We start from the raw sequence: 21337 nt of genomic DNA on the forward strand, positions 1-21337 counted from the left end.
ATGCTCTTTCACTTCTCCGTTTGTTCACATTAATTCACACTCTAGCTTTGTTAAAATACAAGTACTTTTCTTTAAAAAAAGATACAATTATATAATGACAGGAAAGCATTACACAGGCAATGGTGAATCATGATAGATGACTTGTGTTTTTTTTCTTTCGATGAAACGTCTTATAAAATATTTATTTACAGTTGTATTATTTAGCTTTAAAAGTAGGCAAATTCCTTTAGAGTTTTCAGAGCAACGCTATAGCTTGCGTGAAAATTCTCCCGACACAAGCCTTGCTAAGCGTCGATGAGCATGATATGCACGAACAGTCCGGCTGAGCAGATGACATCCCCTCTCTTGGTGAGCAGAGGCACGTGCCGGTATCCTGGAAAAAAACAGGAAGGGAGTTTTAGCTTAGTCTGCAAATCTGAGTCAAAAACCGATTCATACATTGCAACACATTGAGCAAAGTTAAGGCTCAACAATGACAAAAAAAACAGTTGTTATTTAACAATGATAATATATATAATTATTATCTGTCTTAATTTAAAATCATGACATTTCAAATTCCTGCAAACATCTGGACATGAAGAAGTTTTTCTCCCCTTCAGCGCCTAATGTTTTTTTGAGCTGCAGGTCTTTGTTACCGTTCTGTACGCTGGTGAGTGGTAGACAGTATTGCCCGATGAGATCATTCTGGGAGGTTGAGTCATAGTCCTCCACCACAAATCGCACCATGGCCTGCTCTGGGACGTGGATGTCAAACTGGAAGCTCTCGTTCCAATTTGGGTTGAACCCTGCAGGGATGGACTGTTGTTCAGCTAATGCCTCTCTCTAATATACCGTTTATTTATCATTTCAGTTTCCGGCACATTGTGAGACATTTGTTTGTTCAGAGAACAGCTTGATAAGTTAGGTATGGACAATTGTGTGTATCAATATCTGTTAATGTGTGTTCTACTAACCATTGTTGTTAATGTGGTTTGTCTCTCTGCTGGCCTTGTCTGCTGGGACACCAAAGATCTCAACTCTCACCAGAGGGTCAACGATGGATTTGTTTTTGTCCTTGTTCAGTTTAGGTAACTGCTGAGCTGAGATCACCTTTTGTTTTTGGGACACGAAACACAAACAATTACAAAAATACAAAATATAAAATAAAAGGGAAAAATTCATGTCTGGAGCATATGGGTCAGAGTTTTTAAAATACAAATTCAAATATAACAACCCAAATGTACTCTGTGGAGTTTTTGAGTACTAGCACTTTGTAGCAATTGGTTTCTGCGTAGGTCCCCACTTAGTTGGTATGTATGTACACAAGTCCCCACTTTGTTTGGTATGTCCACAAGTCCCCACTTTGTTGTGTGCGCAAGTCCACATTTTGTTTGCATGTTCACAAGCACACAGGTAAAACAATAGGCATTCCTGCAAATGATTTCTCAGCTGGTCGACAGGTGGTGCCACAAGAGTGAAAGTGATTTGAAGATTGCAGGAAAGGAAACTCCACAAGGCACCTTTGAATCTAACTAAGACCTTGTCATCTTTCAGTTTTAAGATTGAATAACTCTCACCATGACATGAAAGGTCTTCTTCTTTAACCAGGGCCCTTTGGAAAGTGTATTTGGATCAAACTGAGAGGACAGGCTTCTCATATATTCAGGTTTCAGGATGTAGCCACAAGAACCATTTGGCAGAAACCGACCCTGGTTCAAGTGCATCTCCTTGGATGGAGTCTGGAAGTTCAATGCCACTAAAAACCACATCACAGAGAACATAGAGTGAAGCCTTTCATTTAATTTAACAACAACACTTTATATACAAATGGCTGGATGTATGCATTATGTGATCGTACCTATCTGGCAGCCAACATTCCACATGGGCACCGGGTTATAGTTGGAGGAGTCAGTTCTGGAGCCAGCTGGGTAGATCCTACTGAGTTTGTCCATGTTGTGATGGATGTAGGCAGTAGCTACGAAAACACATTAAAAATCGATCCCTCAACACACAAAAACAGAAATTATGATCTTGTTTGTCAGTATGGTTAGTAAAATGCCGTGTTTACCTGAAGTCTCAGCCAGGTTGAAAGCCTTACTCTCCTTGAAAGAAGACATCTCGTAGAAGGCTTGGCAGTCCTTGGCATGTTCAAAGCCATTGAAATGGACACTCTTGCAGTAGATGACGATGTTTGAGAGCTCTTTGGCAAGTTTGATCTTCGATTTCTGAAAGGAGACGGGAGAGTGGCTCTGTTTTGTTCTACTCATTCCGCAAAACTGTATATTTAAAAAAAACATGTATTACAAATGAATAGTAAGAATCACTTCACACACCTTTGATTTGGATTTGTGGCCATCCTCTTTACAATCTGCAGCCTCATCCTCCTCAGACACAGTGTCCGCCTCCATGGTGTTGTTATTGTTGACGACGGCATCCAGTTTGTTCACTCGCTTTCCTTTGATGAGGATCTTGCCCTTCAGCTCCTGCACAGAAACAGACAATGTGTTTGCATGTGTTGTTATGCAACGCAATGTGTTATTGGTGACTGCTAGTCCCGACCTCTCAACAGCCAATGACTAAAGAGAAAAATGTTTTGAAATGCACAATTATCATTTTCATTTGAGGCTGACAATGCCACAAACATTCATCCTATAGGTGCTAAATTTGAACAGGGTTACCCACAGGGGCTTGGGAATGTCAATGCAAGATGGTTTGATGTGCCTATGTTACCCCTCTTTGTGTGTCTCTCCTTCAATAAATAATAATAAAGAATCCACCCGGCAGTCATACATGTCCTTTCTGTCATAGGAAGTATAAGGTTTAAGGAGGGAAGAGGAAAAAGGCCTCAAGGCTCTTTGAAAGAGGCAAAAACATCTGAGAGGTAGATGAGGTATAGTGTAAACCCACATTCATGAACCCAGAAACAACAATGCTAAATTAATGTTTTATTGCACACCTTGTGAACAAACACTTAATGCCAACCTCTGTTTGCATACAAATAATATTCCACCCCTCTAATCAGACTAGGTGTTCTTCTCACACCCTGCCGAGCCTAACACTTAGATGTTGTAAGACTTCATAAGTTAATAAACAACTGGTCACTGAGACACGCTGTAGTAATTGAAAACTTTGGATCTTGTGTGCCAACATTATCAACACATAGAGGAGGAGCAGAGGCTTGAGATAGATGCCGTTTTGATTATGTGGTAATATACTAATTCATTTGGTGCTCACTTAATGAGGACGGGATTTACTTTAATCTCGTCAGCTTCCTTCCCCCAGACAAATCTTATAGTCAAGATAAAGTAAACAGGAAAATAAATCTGCCATATTGTTTTGTTAACTTAGAAGACAGAATTTTTTTAGGCGTGGTCTTCCTTTGGTGTTTGTTTGGGAGTGTATTTACCGCAAGGCCCAACAGACTTTGATTGTTATGTAATACGATTCAGTGAGATGAGGTGAACGGCCACTGACCTCAGGTGAGGGGAAGTTGGTGGGCATGGTATGGCCCAGGGGCTGTGTGACCAAAGCATCACCCAGGATGGAGATCAAGTAGTGGGCCATGAGCTTCTGTTGCTCCACCGAGCAGTGGTTCTCCAGGGACAGGATGATTGGGTAGTCGGATGTCTGGAACGCAAAGAAAAAATATGTATTCAGCCTCTCTGTAATTGCATGAACAAGAACAACTTGAATGAAAAGTAATTGCAACGATCAGCTTGAGATATCCTTTTCTTATTGGTCATAAAATGTCTGGCATACTTTGAAGGCGTATTCCCCGATGGCTTTGATGACGTCCCGGAAAAGAACTTTGGATGTGAGTGTATAGCCGTGGTAGATAACAGGTTCACCGTTATTCCCATCCCAACAGTCCAGTTCCACACAGCGACAACTCTTCATCAGTGCTCTACAAAAGAAAGAAAACTTTCTTGAAATCCCGGACACCATTGCCCTTTCCAGGAACTTCCCCCCTATTATAGTTCCTTGTTAGAAGTACCTGAACCCTAAACAAAGGTTCCTGGTCTTGACATAGTACTCATAAAGGGTTAAGGAACTATTGGGGGCGTACATAAAGCTGTTATCGGGAATTCAGTTGCCTTAAGTTAACATTATGTACATTATGCTGGTAAAAGTATTCACTTTATGTAGGCTTCTGTGCTGCTGGGACCCCTGAGTTGGTCTTCCATCAGGTATGTGTTATGTGAGGAGGAGATGTAGTAATGGTTGAGGGGCTGGTGCATGTCCTGATACACTAGTTTGTGTTCTGGGTTGAGAATGGAGCACTCCTCGTGGTGCAGGTACATCAGGAAGCCGTCTTTGCTCATGCGCTTCTGCTGCTTTGCTGGTGGACAAAGGATCGACAGACACTATGAATATTAAAAGATACATGAAGTACATAAAAAAGCAATTATAGTATGTTCAAATAATTGTAAAGCAGACCTTATAGCAAGCAAATGTGTCTCTCAATACTCGAGTGGAGGCTAGTCATTCTGTTTCCCAGTTAACCCTACCTGTCTCATCCACTTCGTATTTTTCAATCAGCTTGAGAGCGTCTCCCATTGAAGCCTTCTCCTCCCTCTGCTCATTCAACAGGAAGTTGAGCAGGTCTCTGGTGCTCATCTGACCGTCTGATTCGGCGAATTCCGCATAAATGACATCTACCTCCTCCCGGTGTGTCAGCACGTCATAGAAGTGCTTGATCTCCGAGCCCTCCAAGGAGCCTGATTTGGACGTGTCACATTTCTATGCAACATGACACGGTGGATTAGACAAGCAATCAACCGGACACGTTTAATTTTTTTCATTTTGACAAACCATGTACTTGATGGATAATATGTTGAACTTAAAATAGATGCTGCATTTTTTCTGACTCACTTTGAAGATTTCCTCCGCGTAAGTGTCGTCCACTTCGACGTTGATCTGTCGCATAAAGTGCTTGAGCTCCTTCAGGTTCATCTTGTTGTCTTCATTCTTGTCTGCTTTTCGCATGCAGTTGATGATCCAGCTGGCATTTAGATGTAAGGTTTGGGTTTATTCTGCGCCTGATTCTGACCAAGTACACAACTCAACTCCGTACAACAAAGAACAAAACAACCCATCTGGGAATGTAGAAAAGCACTCGTCTAATCTAAAGAGTTCAACCATAACAAAAACGTGTATTAAAACATTTATTCACACTAATTTCCCAATTTCAGACTTGATAAAGGATACTGCTCACTCTTCTCCTTGCGAGTGAGGTTGCGCATGTTGGTTATGATCTTGTCCAGGCCACTGACCCACTGTTTTGCCTCTGCAGCGCTCCCTGCGATCAGGTCGAGATTCTTCTTGCGGCCCTTGAAGATGATGGAGAAGCACTGTTCTTCAACGGTGGGTTGAGTGTGTTTATTAAGCCCCTCAGACTGACGGCCCTTGCGCACTGAATCAATGTCATCAATGGTAACTGTTTGGAAAAAGGAAGGGATTAGTAAGAAAATGCTGGCCCCTTGAGGCGCGGCAAAGTGCTATCTTGGTAAAAACTGGGATTTGCATATTAAACCTTGAGAGTACTCAGAGTCAAGCCTAAACAAGTCTCAACCATATTTCAACATGCTGTGTTAGGTGAGATACCTACCAGTAAGTGGAGTGAAGACTCTATTTAAAGCTTTAACAAATTGATTAGTCAATGGAAGGAAACTCCCAGTCTGCATTACATACAAAATCAAATCAGGCTCTGTCTGTCACAAAGAGAAGTAATTATTTTATAATACATAAGCTTACACAAATAATGCATGATAAGCTTACTATTATATTTTTATATGTAGGCCCTAGCTGTTTGAAAAAAAGAAATCATGTTTTGTCATTTAGAGCAGCCCCAAAAAGAAAAAAAATCAGTAATTGTACTTTAATTTAGCCTTTTATCATTAGAGAAAAACAGTTAGCCCACTTTAGCTAAGTATCTTAGAGCAGCAGACAGCAACACAGAGCCGAACAGTTTTTTTAAAAATGCTATCTGTAGGAAAGCTTATGTTTTGAGTTTGTTGATTCCTTCTGTGGCCTTCACATACAAGTCAGATAAAAACATGTACAGTCACTCTTTACCAACAGCCCTCAACCACACTGAATGTTGTTAGGATGTATAGGGAGAAGGGAAAGCTTATCATTTGATCCCAAAGAAATGTTTCTTTAAGCAGTAATAACTAACTTTGGGGATACTATCCCTAGGCAAAAAGTAGCCGCTAAAACGCATAGTGGACCTGAGGGAAACTTCAAGTTTGCCTTCAACAAAAGAAGATCCTCAAGAAAATGAATGCAAAACTCCTTCTAACAACTCGCAAGTACCAAAACTGTTGCATGACTACATTATCTTGATCCTGAATCTTTTTCCCCAAAAATGAGCAATTTCACCTAAACAGCATTAGAGCCCTCTGAGACCGTCCCTTAGAGATCGTCTCTTAAACACACGCATAGTCTCTTAGACATTTTGTTGGTGTCTACTGAACAACCCAAACACATTCCATGGAGATTTGATTACTGCACTTAACAAGATTTAACCTGACCTCACTTAATCTCCTTGCCTCAAAAACATGTGGGCAACACATGGACTCAAGGATAAAATAATATTATCAACATTACCAGGACTAAAAAGATGCTGTATTAGACACACCCACGCAAATACAAGCACTCTACACCCACAGGCCATTTGAACCCATACGCCTGGGGGCCACCTCTGTTGTGATGCAGCTTAATGTACGGATGAGCGTGCACGGCCACGCATGCTGTAATCATGCTAAATGGCAGAAACCACACTGGTCACAAAACACCAAAGACCACAGGCTTAGCTAAGAGGCCATATGTTGACGCTGGGGTTACAATCACAGTGTTTCTTTCTACCCTTTAAATTCCAATGTTGCAGAGTCTAGTGAAGAGCAGCCATTGTTCTGAGAGACTGTCTAGGGGCGCAGGATGAATCTGAAGGTCAGGCTACTTGAAGAAAAACAGTGAGTGGGCGGTGGGGCCGAAACACACCCAAAAGCTGTGTGGTGTTGTAGCCTACACTCAGCTGACATACTGGATGAACAAAATACCTCAGAGGCACCAATCAGAAGAGGAGTGTTTGCTTAATCGGTGCACGCACTTAATCCCCCCAGCAAAACACACCACTGAGCAGGAATTTAGGGTTGTGAATTTGGACCATTTTCAGAGAAAGCCCATCTGGAGAGCCGGACCACAATGTCCAAGTCATGTCATCCGTACAGCACACTGGCATTGCTTGAATACCAGATCAAAATGTCACACAATGACGGGATTGTGCATGCCCAGACAAAGTTCATGCGGGATCATGCTGCTGTTTTTCCTAAAACTCTTTTCTTCAAAGGGAAGACAACATCTAGCAGTGACGAGGGTGTGTGTGTCCCAGTGAGTTGGAGTGTTAGTTAGCCATGTCCGTGATTGAATGAGAGCTCTTGACCTTATGGTTAATATTCAACTCAGGACTGAGGTGGGAAATAAACAGATGTAGATCATACACAAATTGTTGTGGCAAAGCAAAACAATAACCTCCAACTAACCCTATCTGTTAGGCTTGTTTGAATTTGAGCCCATGCGTAACGTTTAGTCACATTATGATCTGATAGGTCTGTAAATATGTTTGACTGTTTTCTTTTTTTGTAACCATCACCTTTATCCGACAGTGTGTACATGCATGTGTGTCTGTGTGTATAAATGGCTTGTGAGGTTGCCATTGAGCGTGGGAAAAGAGGCAGGCCAATGAAACAGTGCTCTATACTGTCTACTGGAACTGATGATACGCTAACCAGAAAAATAGACTTTTTCACTTGATGATTTACAGGCAGTACATCTGAAATCTTTTGGGAGAATTGCCAGAAATGGGTCCGCAGCACTGAATAGTTTGAGGCGTCAAAAATATATAATCAGACCCTTCTTGACCTAAATGAGGAAGCTTCTAAGTTTAGACAATATTAGAGTTCATTCAGGCAAAGTGTCATATCGATGTCGATATCCAAAAGGTAGTTAATACTATTAACTACCAAAACAATATACTATTAACTTCATAGTAGGCTATATTGTTTTGGCATCAATAGCAAGAGTAAGATGTCATTACTCCATGGATATGGAACCCTCTCAAATGACATCCAGCACTACTTACAAACATTGAATTTAGTTAAGACGAGTCAAATTTATTTATGAAACCCAGAAAAACACTGTAGATTTGACTATAAAGGGGATGAACAACATAAATAAACATCTTCTTCAGAGTCTCTATTTGGATATGAAGGAAGTTACTGAAAAAAATGTAATGAATGGAAAGGGGTTTAAAGGGTTAATCCTCAGTAGGAGCAACAGAGCAGAGATCCATCTCCCAGCATGCAATGCGTCCCGGCTCTCATGGATACAATCAGTGTTGACAAAAGACGCAGAATTACAATCAGGAGAAACAGAATGACAACGTTTAGCAGGACCACACGCTGATAAAAAAGACAAACCTATTGCAGCAGATTAATCTGAAACAAAAAGTGTGTAAAAAAACAAAACAATACGTGCTGTCCTCCCACACTATCTCCCCTTATGCCAAATCACTTTAGAGATATTTGGTGAATGTTGATTGCCAAAGCCCACAGGAAAGCAATAAAAAAAATGGCAGCTTATTTCAGTAAACAAGGAAATGCCTGCTGATACGACAAGGCCCATGTTTAAGAGACTGTGGTAATTTTACAAAAAAATTGCTTTGACGTATGACCATTCACATGGCCACCTCTCTCTCCTACTTTCTCTCCTACAACCACCCTTTCTTCATCCTCTCTTGAGCCGGAGTTCATGGAAATCGTATGTACTCCCCACCCCCGTGAACGTCAATCCACTCCCCCTTAACTCGTCACTCTTAGCCACAGCGCCCGGCTCGTCACCCCTCCACGCACACCCCCTCTGATACGTCATCATCATCAGGCTCGGGAGACTTTGAATAGCCGTGTGTCTGAATCGTGCTGTGTAGAGAAACTTGCCTTGCCTTGCCTTGATGATGTCAGCACGTGTTGATACGAACCGGGCCGCGGCTACACAGTTATCGCCTTCGACTCACAGGATAAGCCGGGGCCCTGTTTCTCAAAGTTTATCTCAAGAAACAGGAAACTCTTAAATCCTGTAAATGTATCAAATCTGATAAGCATTCCTCTTCAGCCACACTGTGCTGAAATAAATCAGGCTGACAATGCTTCTAACACACTAAATTTAGCTTTATTAAACATCAGATCCTTGGCAGGTAAAAATCTTTTAATTATTGATCTTATTACTAGGCACAATCTTAATTTTATGTTTTTAACTGAAACTTGGTTAGACCAAGATAACAGCTCAGCTGTTCTCATAGAGTCCGCCCCCCCAAATTACAATTTTGTGAGTGAATCCAGAGTGCATAAAAAAGGAGGGGGGGTTGCTATTTTGTTTAATGAATCTCTACAATGCAAAAAGATGTTTTGTGGAAATTTTGATTCGTTTGAGTATGTGGCTCTCCAGTTAAATTCAGCCTCTAAAGCTATTTACATCAATATCTATAGAGCTCCGGAATACTGCACAAGCTTTTTTCATGATTTTGCTGAGCTGCTATCTGTCATCTGTATTGAATTTGACTGTTTATTAATTGTGGGAGACTTAAATATTCATATTGACAAACCCGAGGCGAAAGAACTGTGCTGTGTCCTTGAAAACTTTGGATTACAACAGCATGTGGACCAGCCCACACATAACAAAGGATACACTTTGGATCTTATCATTTCCAGGGGCATGAATATCTCAAAAGTGGGGGTGACTGATATGGGTCTCTCAGACCACTACAGTGTATTTTTTGAGAGTACAACTTCTGTCCACACAACTGATCAATCAAAAGTAATCAAAAAACGGTATATTACAGAAAATACCAGTGAAACATTTATTCAAGCCTTTTCTTCAATACCCCCTCCCCCTGTAACTCAGTTAATGAGCTTTTAGACAACTTTAACGACAAAATTACAAGCGTTATAGATGCTATTGCACCCACTAAAATTAAGGTTGTCTCTCGTAAGAAAAGATCTCCCTGGAGAAATGCCCCGCAGGTCAGACTAGAAAAAAGAGAGTGCCGTAAAGCAGAACGCAAGTGGCGAAAAACTAATCTCCAGGTTCATTATGACATCTTCAAAGAGAAACTTTGCACTTATAACTCAGAGCTGAAAAGTGCAAGGCAGTCTTTCTTTTCTGACATCATTACCAAAAACAACAACAATGCACATGCCCTATTTCCGACTGTCGACAGATTAACAAACCCCCCTGTGCCAGTAGCATCTGAACATCTTTCCACAAGAGCCTGCAATGAATTTGCCTCCTTTTTCGCAGACAAAATTCACAAAATTAGACAAGCGGTCACCGCATCAATACCAAGTTCAACATATGTGTTTTCCCTGTGCCCACTTAAAATCAATGCAAATAAAATGACAGAATTTTATCTGATCAACCACAAAAACCTGGAGGACATTATACAACACCTGAACTCCTCTTCCTGTTGCCTTGACATTCTGCCCAGAGGCTTCCTTAAAACCGTTTTTAGCTGTTTGGCCTCTGTTTTACAAATTGTAAACATGTCCCTTCGCACCGGTGTATTCCCACAGGCCCTGAAAACAGCAGTCATTAAGCCACTCCTAAAAAAGAACAATTTAGATACATCACTCATGAACAATTATAGCCCCATATCTAACCTTCCATTTCTAAGCAAAATCATTGAAAAAGTTGTTTATCAACAGCTAAATAACTACTTAGCAATGAATAACTGCTTTGATGTCTTCCAGTCAGGTTTTCGACAACACCACAGCACTGAGACCGCTCTGGTTAAGGTCCTCAATGACATCCACTTAAACACAGACAGTGGCAAAAGTTCTGTCTTAGTTTTACTGGATCACAGTGCTGCTTTCGGCACAGTTGACCACAACATATTACTAGATCGCCTTGCAAACTGGGTTGGACTTTCTGGAACTGTGCTAAGCTGGTTTGAATCCTACTTAAAGGACAGAGAATGCTGTGTGTCAATAGCATAGATAGTATAATAATCAATAGGTCAATAGGCAATTTCACATCAGAGCGAACAAATATTGAATGTGGGGTTCCCCAAGGTTCCATTCTTGGGCCTCTTCTGTTTAACATCTACATGCTCCCACTAGCTCAGATTATGAATAAGAACAAATTATGCTACCACAATTATGCAGACGACACACAAATTTACATAACCATATCACCAGGTGACTATAGTCCAATTCAAACACTAAGTAAGTGCATTGAACAAATCAATGATTGGATGTGCCAAAGTTTTCTTCAATTAAACAACGACAAAAACGAAGTAATTGTCTTTGGTGCCAAAGATGAACAATTAAAAGTCAGTGCAGAGCTTAAATCTGTTATGCTAGAAACCACACACCAAGCCAGAAATCTTGGTGTTGTCATAGACTCAGGCTTGAATTTCAAAAAACACATTAAATCAATTAATACATCAGCCTATTACCACCTTAAAAATATATCAAAAATTAAAGGGCTTATGTCTCAGCAAGATTTAGAAAAACTTGTCCATGCATTTATCTTTAATAGATTTGACTACTGTAACAGTGTCCTTGCTGGCCTTCCAAAAAAATCTATCAGACAGCTTCAGCTAATTCAGAACGCTGCTGCTCGAGTCCTCACTAGGACCAAAAAAGTGGATCACATTACCCCAGTTCTGAGGTCCTTACACTGGCTTCCTGTCACTCAAAGAATTGATTTCAAAATACTGATGTTGGTTTATAAAGCCCTAAATGGTCTAGGGCCAAAAATATATTACCGATCTGCTGATACGTTATGAGCCGTCCAGAGCGCTTAGGTCGTCTGGGACAGGTCTACTTACAGTCCCTAGAGTTAGGACTAAACAAGGAGAAGCAGCTTTTAGTTTTTATGCACCAAATCTCTGGAACAAACTCCCAGAGAACTTGAGGTCTGCTGCAACTCTCAGCTCTTTTAAATCAAGTCTGAAGTCTTTTATGTTTCCATTTTAACCTGCAATTTTTAAATGTTATTAATTCGCTTTTAAATGTTTTATTCATTCGCATTTCTAATGTGTATTGTGTATTTTAATCTTGCCCCTGTAAAGCACTTTGAATGGCCTTGTGTCTGAATTGTGCTATATAAATAAACTTGCCTTGCCTTGCCTATAATATCACCTCTGAGTGTGTATCCAAACTGTCTGTATGGTGGATATAAGGTGACAACATTGTCTTCCAGTGTTTGTTCAAGGCTTCGACTTGGGGCAGGGGTTATCAGGCCTGGTAGCAGCAGCAGCAGGAGGGGGGGGGGGGGGATAAGACCTATACCATTGGTCTAGCAAGAGGAAGTATATCTTACATTCACACCCTGTCTGCGAATAACTGAACCAGAAACCATTGGGGAAAGTGATCTCAAGCACACACACAAGTGGAAAAAACAAGTCAGGATGCACACTCGTATTTTCCGTTCATTCTGCAGTATCCTTGAGAGGAGTTGTTTCCATTTTACCCACCCTTTACTCACATATTCTGGAGAGCACTAGAGGGATTTGAAAGGTGTGTGTGTGTTATGTGCGTGCTTTAAAGCAAAAAGCTATTGTTGAGATCTGAAAGGAGAACTCTCTTAACTTGACCGAAAAATAGAAGAAGGGGCGTAAAGGTCAAAAGAGAAAGTGGAAGGATATAGCCCAATAAAAATAACCTACAGAGCTCATGGAAGAATGTCTCACAATTCATATTTGTGAATCATGCTAATTAAATCCTATTTGGCTCAAACACAAACGTATTATGCAAAAAAACACATGTGACCCAGCAGAAGACGACACTCACAGGTCTGGTTTCTTCTGAATGGTCGGTGGGACTCGTGCCAAAACGTTTTGCAGTCTTCTTGCAGTTTGAAGAAGCGGTTCTTCTTCCAGGAGCTGGAGCGAACTTTGATCAGCTTCCCACCGACCAGCAAGAACTGCAGATCTGCATCTCCCTCCAAACCTGCAGAAGGAATGAGGGTTGAAAAAGGTCATACACCAATTATACATTATAACATACAGAGAAGTGAAAATGTGCTAACGTTTATATTCTCATAACTGAATAAACAAACTTTCCTCACAGGAAAATTGGATCCCTGGAAAAATGTTTTAAGTTTGAAAGCTTCCTAAAAGTTACTGTTTAACTGTTGCTGTTTACAACAGTAAGGCTGTAAAGAACAACATATTCTAAACATACACTGTACATATAAACATATTCTAGACTTTTTTTGGTTCCAGGTGCCTCAAAAAAAATCATTACAGAATTATTCAATGCTAAGAATAACATGTAAAGAAAATTGTTAACAGAATTTAATTTGCCTTATGATTGTATAATATTTTAATGCTATCATTCTATTCACCTCACATTGAACTCTGTTGTACAACACTGTGGTAAACATGTTTTTCTTAAGAAGTGAAACTGCCTCGTCACACAGCAAGATGTGAACACACAGCACATGGTCAAGGACTTCTTGCACGATACTCCCATATTACATTGTATGAAAAACAACACCTGCTGATAAGACTTTCTGGGAATATCTGCCTAATTAAAAATGTTTCTGCTTTCGCCAGCAAAACGGGCTGGACACACAAACCGAGTGTATACGCCTACACATTTCTCGGACATATAATCTCTGTACACTGTTCATTCGATGTATTCAATCATGTAAGCTACACTTGTGATACATGTTGTTTGACCCTTGCATTTGCTGTTTGCAAGTAAACTTTGCCTGCTTTTGAAAAAGCCTGACTCAGTTCTAATTATTACAAACACTTTGGGGTTTTAATAATTCTAATAACAAATGGTCCTTCGAGCCGGATCCAACATCCTCTTCTCTGGACAAGAAGAGCCTGCACGTGAAGACGGGGGAGTCTGCGACTCTCCACAGAAGACCTCCAGCCCGTTGCTACAGGGAGAGGCCGTCAGCAGACTCGACTTGGACGGAGGGGGGGTGACGGAATACAGAGCCAAAACTGAGCGAGTCGAGGCTTTCTTGAAATCAGGTGAATATTAACAGCTGATTTTGTTTTGTTTTGTCCAGGAATTATGGTAGTTCCTTTGTTTTATGTATTAGATAGATAAACTAGTTTTTGAAGCAGTATTTCTCTTGGTTTTACCATAGGTGAGAATAACTTGTGATGTATGGGTAAACTAGTTTATGAAGCAGTATTTCTCATGGTTTTACCATAGGGGAGAATAACTGATCGTAGTGTTTGGGAAGATGCACTAAAGAGAAAACTATCTCAACCTGTAGTGTTTGAGAAAATACACTCACAACAAATAAAGTCTCAAAAATGATCATTAGTGTAGGGTCCAGGGTGGTCCCTTTATTATTGGGCTAATATTCTAGGGTAGAATATCTGCTTATCACGTTAAATTGATCATTTTCAGGGATTAAGGTAATCCCAGGGATTAGGGTGGTCCCTTTATTCTGACAGATATATTTTGTTCCATTGGACTGAGAGTTCTTTGTAATTTGGGAAGGTTTTATGGAAACAAGTTTATATCTGGCTTCTTGAGAGCCATCGTTGGAATTTCTGTTATTTAACCTGGGGATATAGTACTGCTCCCGGGAGTTAGTCTATGACAGGTTGTTTATTTGTTTTGTTTTGTTATGTTTGTCAATAGTCTACAACTGCAGAGTAGACTTATTAGTTTTGTTTAGAATACATCACATAGGGTGTTCTAGTTTTAAATTGGTGAATTTTGTTAATCAATTGGAGGGAATAGGGGTGTTCACCCTGTTTAAATTGATTACTGGGTAATTTAATGTTAGATTTTACATTTTAAAAATTAAATTACTTGTAAAAGAGTGAACAGTAAAGAGAAAGGTGGTGGCCAAAGAGATGAATAAGAGAATGTTGTTGAAAGTGTAAGAGGAAAAAGATTGTTTGGAACTGATTGTTTATGTTATAAAGAAAGAAAAGTATGTAGGGGAAGGGAGATATAAGAAGGTTTTAGTAAGTGTGCATACAATTGTTATGCTGTTATGATGGGTTATAAAATGCTCGTCTCCTAAAGATGACCAGAGTTCTGACTAAATTGCTAAATGCTTTAAAGTTTAGAGCTAAATATCTTGCCAATCCAAGCCCCATAGTCAACCTTAAAAATTAAAGGTGCAGTCAATCATTTGAAGTCCCAGCATAACTTAAAACAAGCGTCCTTTTGTGTTCTTTTTATGAAAATGTTCACTAAAAAGAATTGTTCAATGCTTTTGATTTGAATTACAAGTTAAAGGGGATTTTTATGCTAAAAATATGATCATAATGTGTATTGTTGATATAAATTGATTCAAAAACTGGTTAACTGTAAAGACACCTATACTTAACCAAGATGTTAACTTTTGTTATTTGAAGAACAAACTATAACACCATGTCAGATTTGGAGAAGTAGAGAGCTTCTCAGGAATGTTGTGTGTGTATGATTCAGTCCCATGCAGAAAAGGGAGGGCCTGTCTCACTGACTGTGTGTGTGTGTAACTGAGCCCAGACACAGACAATGTGTGTGCGAATTCTACCCGACACAGACAAAAAATGTGAACTCAAGAATGAAATCAAACCTATCCTAAAATGTTGTTATGCGTTAATTGTGACATCTAGAGCAAGCAATGCGGATAGGATGATATTTTAGAAGCTGTTTACCCTGGCAGAATAAGGAGCATTTGTTTTGAAAAACATGATACTGCTCTATATTCATTCTGCTTTCAGGTGCAAGGAGAAGACGAAGCTGGCATGCTTCAATAAGGACACATTGGACACTGAGGAACAATCTGAATAGGTTATGGTAATGCCTAACCATTCCCCCAGTGACTGTAATATGAAGGACACTTTGCGTCAAAATGCCACAAAGGGACTTGTAGACCATCAAGACGACCTAGGTTCCTGTTCCCTGGCTTCTGCAAAAGACTGTCCTCTCTGAAACTGTACATAGACGATGTTGCACCAGTACACACACTTGCAATTTCACAACTGTAATGTTGATGTACTTGATATTATTTCTGCTTGAATGAAACGTATTTACTCATTTGCTCATTCTATTCTTGCAAGAAAGTTGCATTAAATATTATAAAAAAGGGTGGAATGTTAACAGAATTTAATTTGCCTTATGATTGTATAATATTTTAATGCTATCATTCTATTCACCTCACATTGAACTCTGTTGTACAACACTGTGGTAAACATGTTTTTCTTAAGAAGTGAAACTGCCTCGTCACACAGCAAGATGTGAACACACAGCACATGGTCAAGGACTTCTTGCACGATACTCCCATATTACATTGTATGAAAAACAACACCTGCTGATAAGACTTTCTGGGAATATCTGCCTAATTAAAAATGTTTCTGCTTTCGCCAGCAAAACGGGCTGGACACACAAACCGAGTGTATACGCCTACACATTTCTCGGACATATAATCTCTGTACACTGTTCATTCGATGTATTCAATCATGTAAGCTACACTTGTGATACATGTTGTTTGACCCTTGCATTTGCTGTTTGCAAGTAAACTTTGCCTGCTTTTGAAAAAGCCTGACTCAGTTCTAATTATTACAAACACTTTGGGGTTTTAATAATTCTAATAACAAAAATATGTTTTGGAAAACGATCTGCCTGCTCTGAAAATGTAAACAAATCCCCCTCCCATCAAACTGCATAGTGAACCTTACAATCACAAAATAGATATTCCCAGTTTTATTTTTTAATTCTGTATTCGTTTTGTCTGAGGACACTTCAGTTGATGAAAGAGTGGTGGTGAATCTTGTCATTGTGTTTTATATATTTGTGTTTCACAACAGTGGCTTATCATCATAGCTTGAGTAATTTACTGATTATGGTTTACCAGGAAGGGTGTGTGAGGAATGATTCATATTTTTAAGTATGGCACAATACGAAGCCACAATAAGATCACAGAATAATATTGAGTTTTATTTATTTTTATTTTATTTTGTTTACATCTGTGCAGATGTGAAGTAACGTTGGTGTTTATCAGTGTTATGAGGGTTGGGCTGGACCATCTCCACACATTCAGCTTTTTTTCCATTGTGCAAGCTACAAATAGCTGTTAAATGTAAAACAGAGCAGTTGTGTTGAAATGTATATCCCTCTATATAAACCAAAGCTGTATAACTCATGTCTTCTGCATGCGGGCATCTGAGGATAACTATCACTACAACGCATGCTTGGAATCGTGTCAGGGTTCGTGGGCTGGACCAAAACATTACACACATTTTTGTCCCCCAGATCGTACCACACAGACTCACACAGAGGTTGTTTATGAGCCTTTTTGGCTTTTATCTGTAGGGCAGGGAGGAGGACTGGGCCAAACGTGCCCGAGAGCTTCAACACCGCCTCTGCTCAGTTTGGCCTCCTTCAGCTTCAAAATTGTTTGCAATCCCCCATTTTTTAATGTAGTCTACTTTAAGAAAAGGGGCACGTAGCCGCTTTATTATGAAAAGGGAAGTGCAGGGAATATGTCACTGATTCGTTAACTCTTCCCATATCATACACATTAGTCATGGTGTACATTTTATGAGAATCAGATCAGGAGTTTTCTTTTGTTGCAGAGTAATCAGTCTCAGATGCAAGACTGGATAAGTATTTCCCCTCTACTGCCCAACTTTGTGTTGAGGCAAGTTAAGGCAAGATGACAGCCAGCTTGAATGCAAATGACAAGGAGTAAAAGGTCTACAGTACCTCCAGGGAATTGGCTACAGATGAGGCTTTGATGAGGCACACACAACCTGAGAACATGTAGGTGTTTCTATCTTTAGGTATATAATTACACACTCTGCTTCAAGACCATTCATTTATTTTATTTAAGAAATAATGCGTTTGAATTTCTCTCCTATACTATTGTATAATAATAACCCCAAACTATAGTCCAGCATTATTTGAACTGGAGTGCTTAAGAACATCATGCATTTTATTTCTCTAGCTAAATAACTGAAACTCAGCTACTGTATTGTGTTAAAAGAGACAACACAAGAGACAGGAAGCACAGAGTGACATGCAGAGACTTACAGAGGAGTTACCCCCCCTCCCTGGGAGGAGTAGGAACCTTTTTTTCTTTTCTTTTTTCTCTACTATGGGCTGCCATCATAATGTCACAAAAATGCATCACCCCAGGCAAGGGAAGCTTTAACATGCAGGAACTGTGAAGACCCAAGTCAGGAGAAGTGCTTTGTTCCTTTCTAGACAATAAACAAATAACCTTTTATTGTTTTTATACAACATTGTTTCAAGGTGTTTAACCTATGGCAACTCAGGTAGACAGCATGCACTGAATTCTAACCGAAAAAAGTTAACGTATTTTGAAACGCTGTCGTCCACTAGCATATTCCACCTCTTATCTGCACACCATCAACACACTACACGTGTTACCTTCCAGCAACACAAACAAGTGATCCTGCGAGGTTTATATATCATTGATCAGTAGTTATGTTGAACAGATTTACATTGCTCTCCATACAGGTTATGTAAACATTAGTCTGTGTGCGCGCGCCTGCCCGTGTTGGCACAACAAGTGGAGCGCGCGTCATTTTGCTGGGCTGGCACGTAAACTCAGGCTCTCACACACACACCTATTCGAGGGCACTTACCGAGGCGTCTCACATTCTCCAGCGCAACCTTGTTCACCTGCTCCTGAAAAGCCTGCTCCTCGGATTGTGTCCTTTTCGGACGTCTATGTAAACAAGACATTGTGGAATAACGTGTTTTTCCACTGTAAAAAATATAGAAAACATCCAGCCGGTGTTCAATGCTTGGTGTGGAAGAGAAGTAGGCACCTAGTGGTTCCCCCCTCATGGGGCGGGTCTAAACTCGTCTAAAGCACTGTTATAGCCTAGTTCCTGCAGCGGTGACTCTACAGCTGTGCACACAGACTTTAAACACTCAGGGAAAAGGGTATTGCAATTAACCTTAGGTTCTGTTTTGTGTGTGTGTGTGTGTGTGTGTGTGTGTGTGTGTGTGTGTGTGTGTGTGTGTGTGTGTGTGCGCGCGCGCGCGCGTGTGTGTGTGTGTGTGTGTGTGTGTGAAAAAGTATCCCTAAAAAGTGTTGACACATAGTACATTTCTTTCTAAAAGAATGATTTACCTTATTTACAATGTAGGCTACACATGTTTCCCTTTCTTGTTTTGTTTTTGTGAAATATTTTCATGGGCCCCATTCAAGTAGTTTTATGTAAACACTAACACTCTTAGTTCCTTGCAGTAATGAGTATCCCTCCAGGAAGGATTTCCCATTGCACTATGAAAAAAAAGATGTTACAGACTTAACATGCATATTGCAATGTCTTGATGTATTTTTCCTTTCAATCTGCTGCATACAGGGGTTGCTGCTGCATCTATTTCCAAACACAACTGGTAGACCGAAATCTCAAATACTAATATTGACATACTGTGGAATCCTCAATGAGCTGTGAAACAGTGCCACCCCATGGTGGAGTTGTAAGAAACTATGAATTGATTGGCCAACTTTTTTGGGTTACAGATTTCCATGTCATGCTTTTTAATCATAAAACATCTACCATACTTTCCCCTTATCTTTTAAAATGTGTGTATTTCAGTTGAGTACGAGTTCACCCATCATCACCAACCCAAACCAAGGCTCTTACTGCATGTGGTTATAAATGACTCCTGTATGCATTTGGTTTCAACCTACTTTGTAAAATGTGATATTGGCCTGGCAACAGAGACATGTCACCAAACAGAACCACAAATATGTAATGACAGAAAGCTACAGGTAAGCCAGTGATGTATCAGTAGCCCGGCAAATACTTCCCATTTGTTTAGAAGTATTTGTCTGGCGCACCAAAACCAACAACAAAGAAGTCTGTTGTAATACTACACAGATTAGTTTTTCTCCGATTTTCCCTTTAAAAAACCCTTTCAAGGCTACTTTTTCATGTATAGTTTGATATAAACCTATACAATAAAGGTTACCTCTACATTATAGCAGGATTAAAAGAGTTGTTCAGTACATCTGTAATCTGTGTGTCACCGCAAACCAACTCACCATGTTTCGCAGCTGTGCCATTGATCTCCATTCTGATTTCAGTCAAAACAATACTCCATGCACCAGGCTAAAGTCCCCTTCTCCTCCAGTACTAGCGTCGGCTTAGCGCTAAGAAATATCACAAGCCTTAATCTTGTCTTGTTTGGCCGTCGGCTGGGAAAAATCCAAGCAGTGTCTCCCTCTGAGCCAAGCCACACAGTGAGCAGTGAGTGACAGCCCAGCCCAGATGCAGCCAGCAGTCCACACCCACTGCAACACCGGTCTGACAAGTACAACACTGTGTGGCCTTTTATAACTTTCATTCATCAATTGGGTAGGGTTCTAACCAGCGTAGACGCAAAATAAACACCTGCACAAAGTTCAAGATTTGATTTGATTTAATAAGGGTGTTAGTCAATGTGTGCCTATGCCCCCCCCCCCAACACACACACACTCTCTCTCTCTCTGTTCTACCTTTTACCTGCTCAGTTAATGTTTCCACTGTCATCAAACCACGCCTAGTCATATGTTAAATACCTTAGCTTTAACAAGCTCTTGGCCTGCTGACAGCTTCTATAAGCACCAATCCTAAGTAGACAATCATTTCAGCACAGTGTTTGGCTGAGCGTTGATTCAAACAGAAATATGTGCTAAAGCAACAGGTGTTGGTTTTCACGCATGCCTTGCCCATCCCTTGTGAACACAGCTATGCTCTCTCTGGCCTCTGGTTATAGTGTAAGGTGCATGTGACTTTTTCTTGTAGTTGCTGGTGTTGTTGGTGGTGGTCATGTCCCTTGTTTAGAAGGATGCTTTGCAGTGGTGAAGAGTGAATGCGCAAGCTGCTGTTCCTATTAGGGCTCACACAGGTCCCTCTTTGTGTCTCTTTATTGTCTGCAACCCTGCTGCTAGTCTGCTACTGTCCTATGAACTCTCATGCTGGGGCAAGTCTGGCGAAAAAGAGAGAAAAAAAACAAAAAAACTAAAACAACAGCTCTGTCTGGCAAACCACGAGGCACAACAAATTGAGCTCAACAATCGCCTCATTGAGAATCCCACTTGAGCGCCACATGAGCTGATCCTCACACAGTCGAGGATTTTGTTTGTGGGTGTCGTTGGAATCCTCCCAAACAATTATTGACTTGTGTGTATTTTAAAGGGATACTTGTTGTTAAACAGGAGGAGCCTCTCTTTCTCTTATCGCCTAAGGCTCTGCAATGCTTTGAAAATAATTTGCATGCCACAATCTGCTCAAACCACTATCATTCCACGAGCCCTTTCACTTCCGCTTGTACTCAGGATTTTTCAAGGACATAACCTTTTC

At 40.3% G+C, this 21337-nt stretch overlaps 1 protein-coding gene across 2 annotated transcripts; it reads right to left on the reverse strand.

Moving 5' to 3' along the window:
* Positions 1 to 136: 136 nt before the first annotated feature.
* On the reverse strand, positions 137 to 20222 carry plcd1a (phospholipase C, delta 1a). Of its 2 annotated transcripts, none has more exons than XM_080050619.1 (15): positions 20038 to 20222; positions 12831 to 12989; positions 5188 to 5416; positions 4852 to 4981; positions 4488 to 4719; positions 4117 to 4318; positions 3739 to 3883; positions 3454 to 3606; positions 2313 to 2462; positions 2048 to 2204; positions 1838 to 1954; positions 1557 to 1735; positions 954 to 1089; positions 636 to 785; positions 137 to 373 (listed from the first exon to the last, which is right to left on the reverse strand). In XM_080050619.1, exons 1-15 carry the CDS (start codon positions 20066 to 20068, stop codon positions 285 to 287), a joined length of 2259 nt encoding a protein of 752 aa, XP_079906745.1. In that variant the 5' UTR covers positions 20069 to 20222; the 3' UTR covers positions 137 to 284. The 2 variants fall into 2 exon arrangements, with proteins under 2 accessions (XP_079906745.1, XP_079906744.1); XM_080050618.1 differs by lacking the exon at positions 20038 to 20222 and adding an exon at positions 18623 to 18752.
* Positions 20223 to 21337: the final 1115 nt, after the last annotated feature.

Source organism: Ammodytes marinus (assembly GCF_949987685.1).
Source record: "Ammodytes marinus genome assembly, chromosome: 21".
NCBI classification, from domain to species: Eukaryota; Metazoa; Chordata; class Actinopteri; order Uranoscopiformes; family Ammodytidae; genus Ammodytes; species Ammodytes marinus.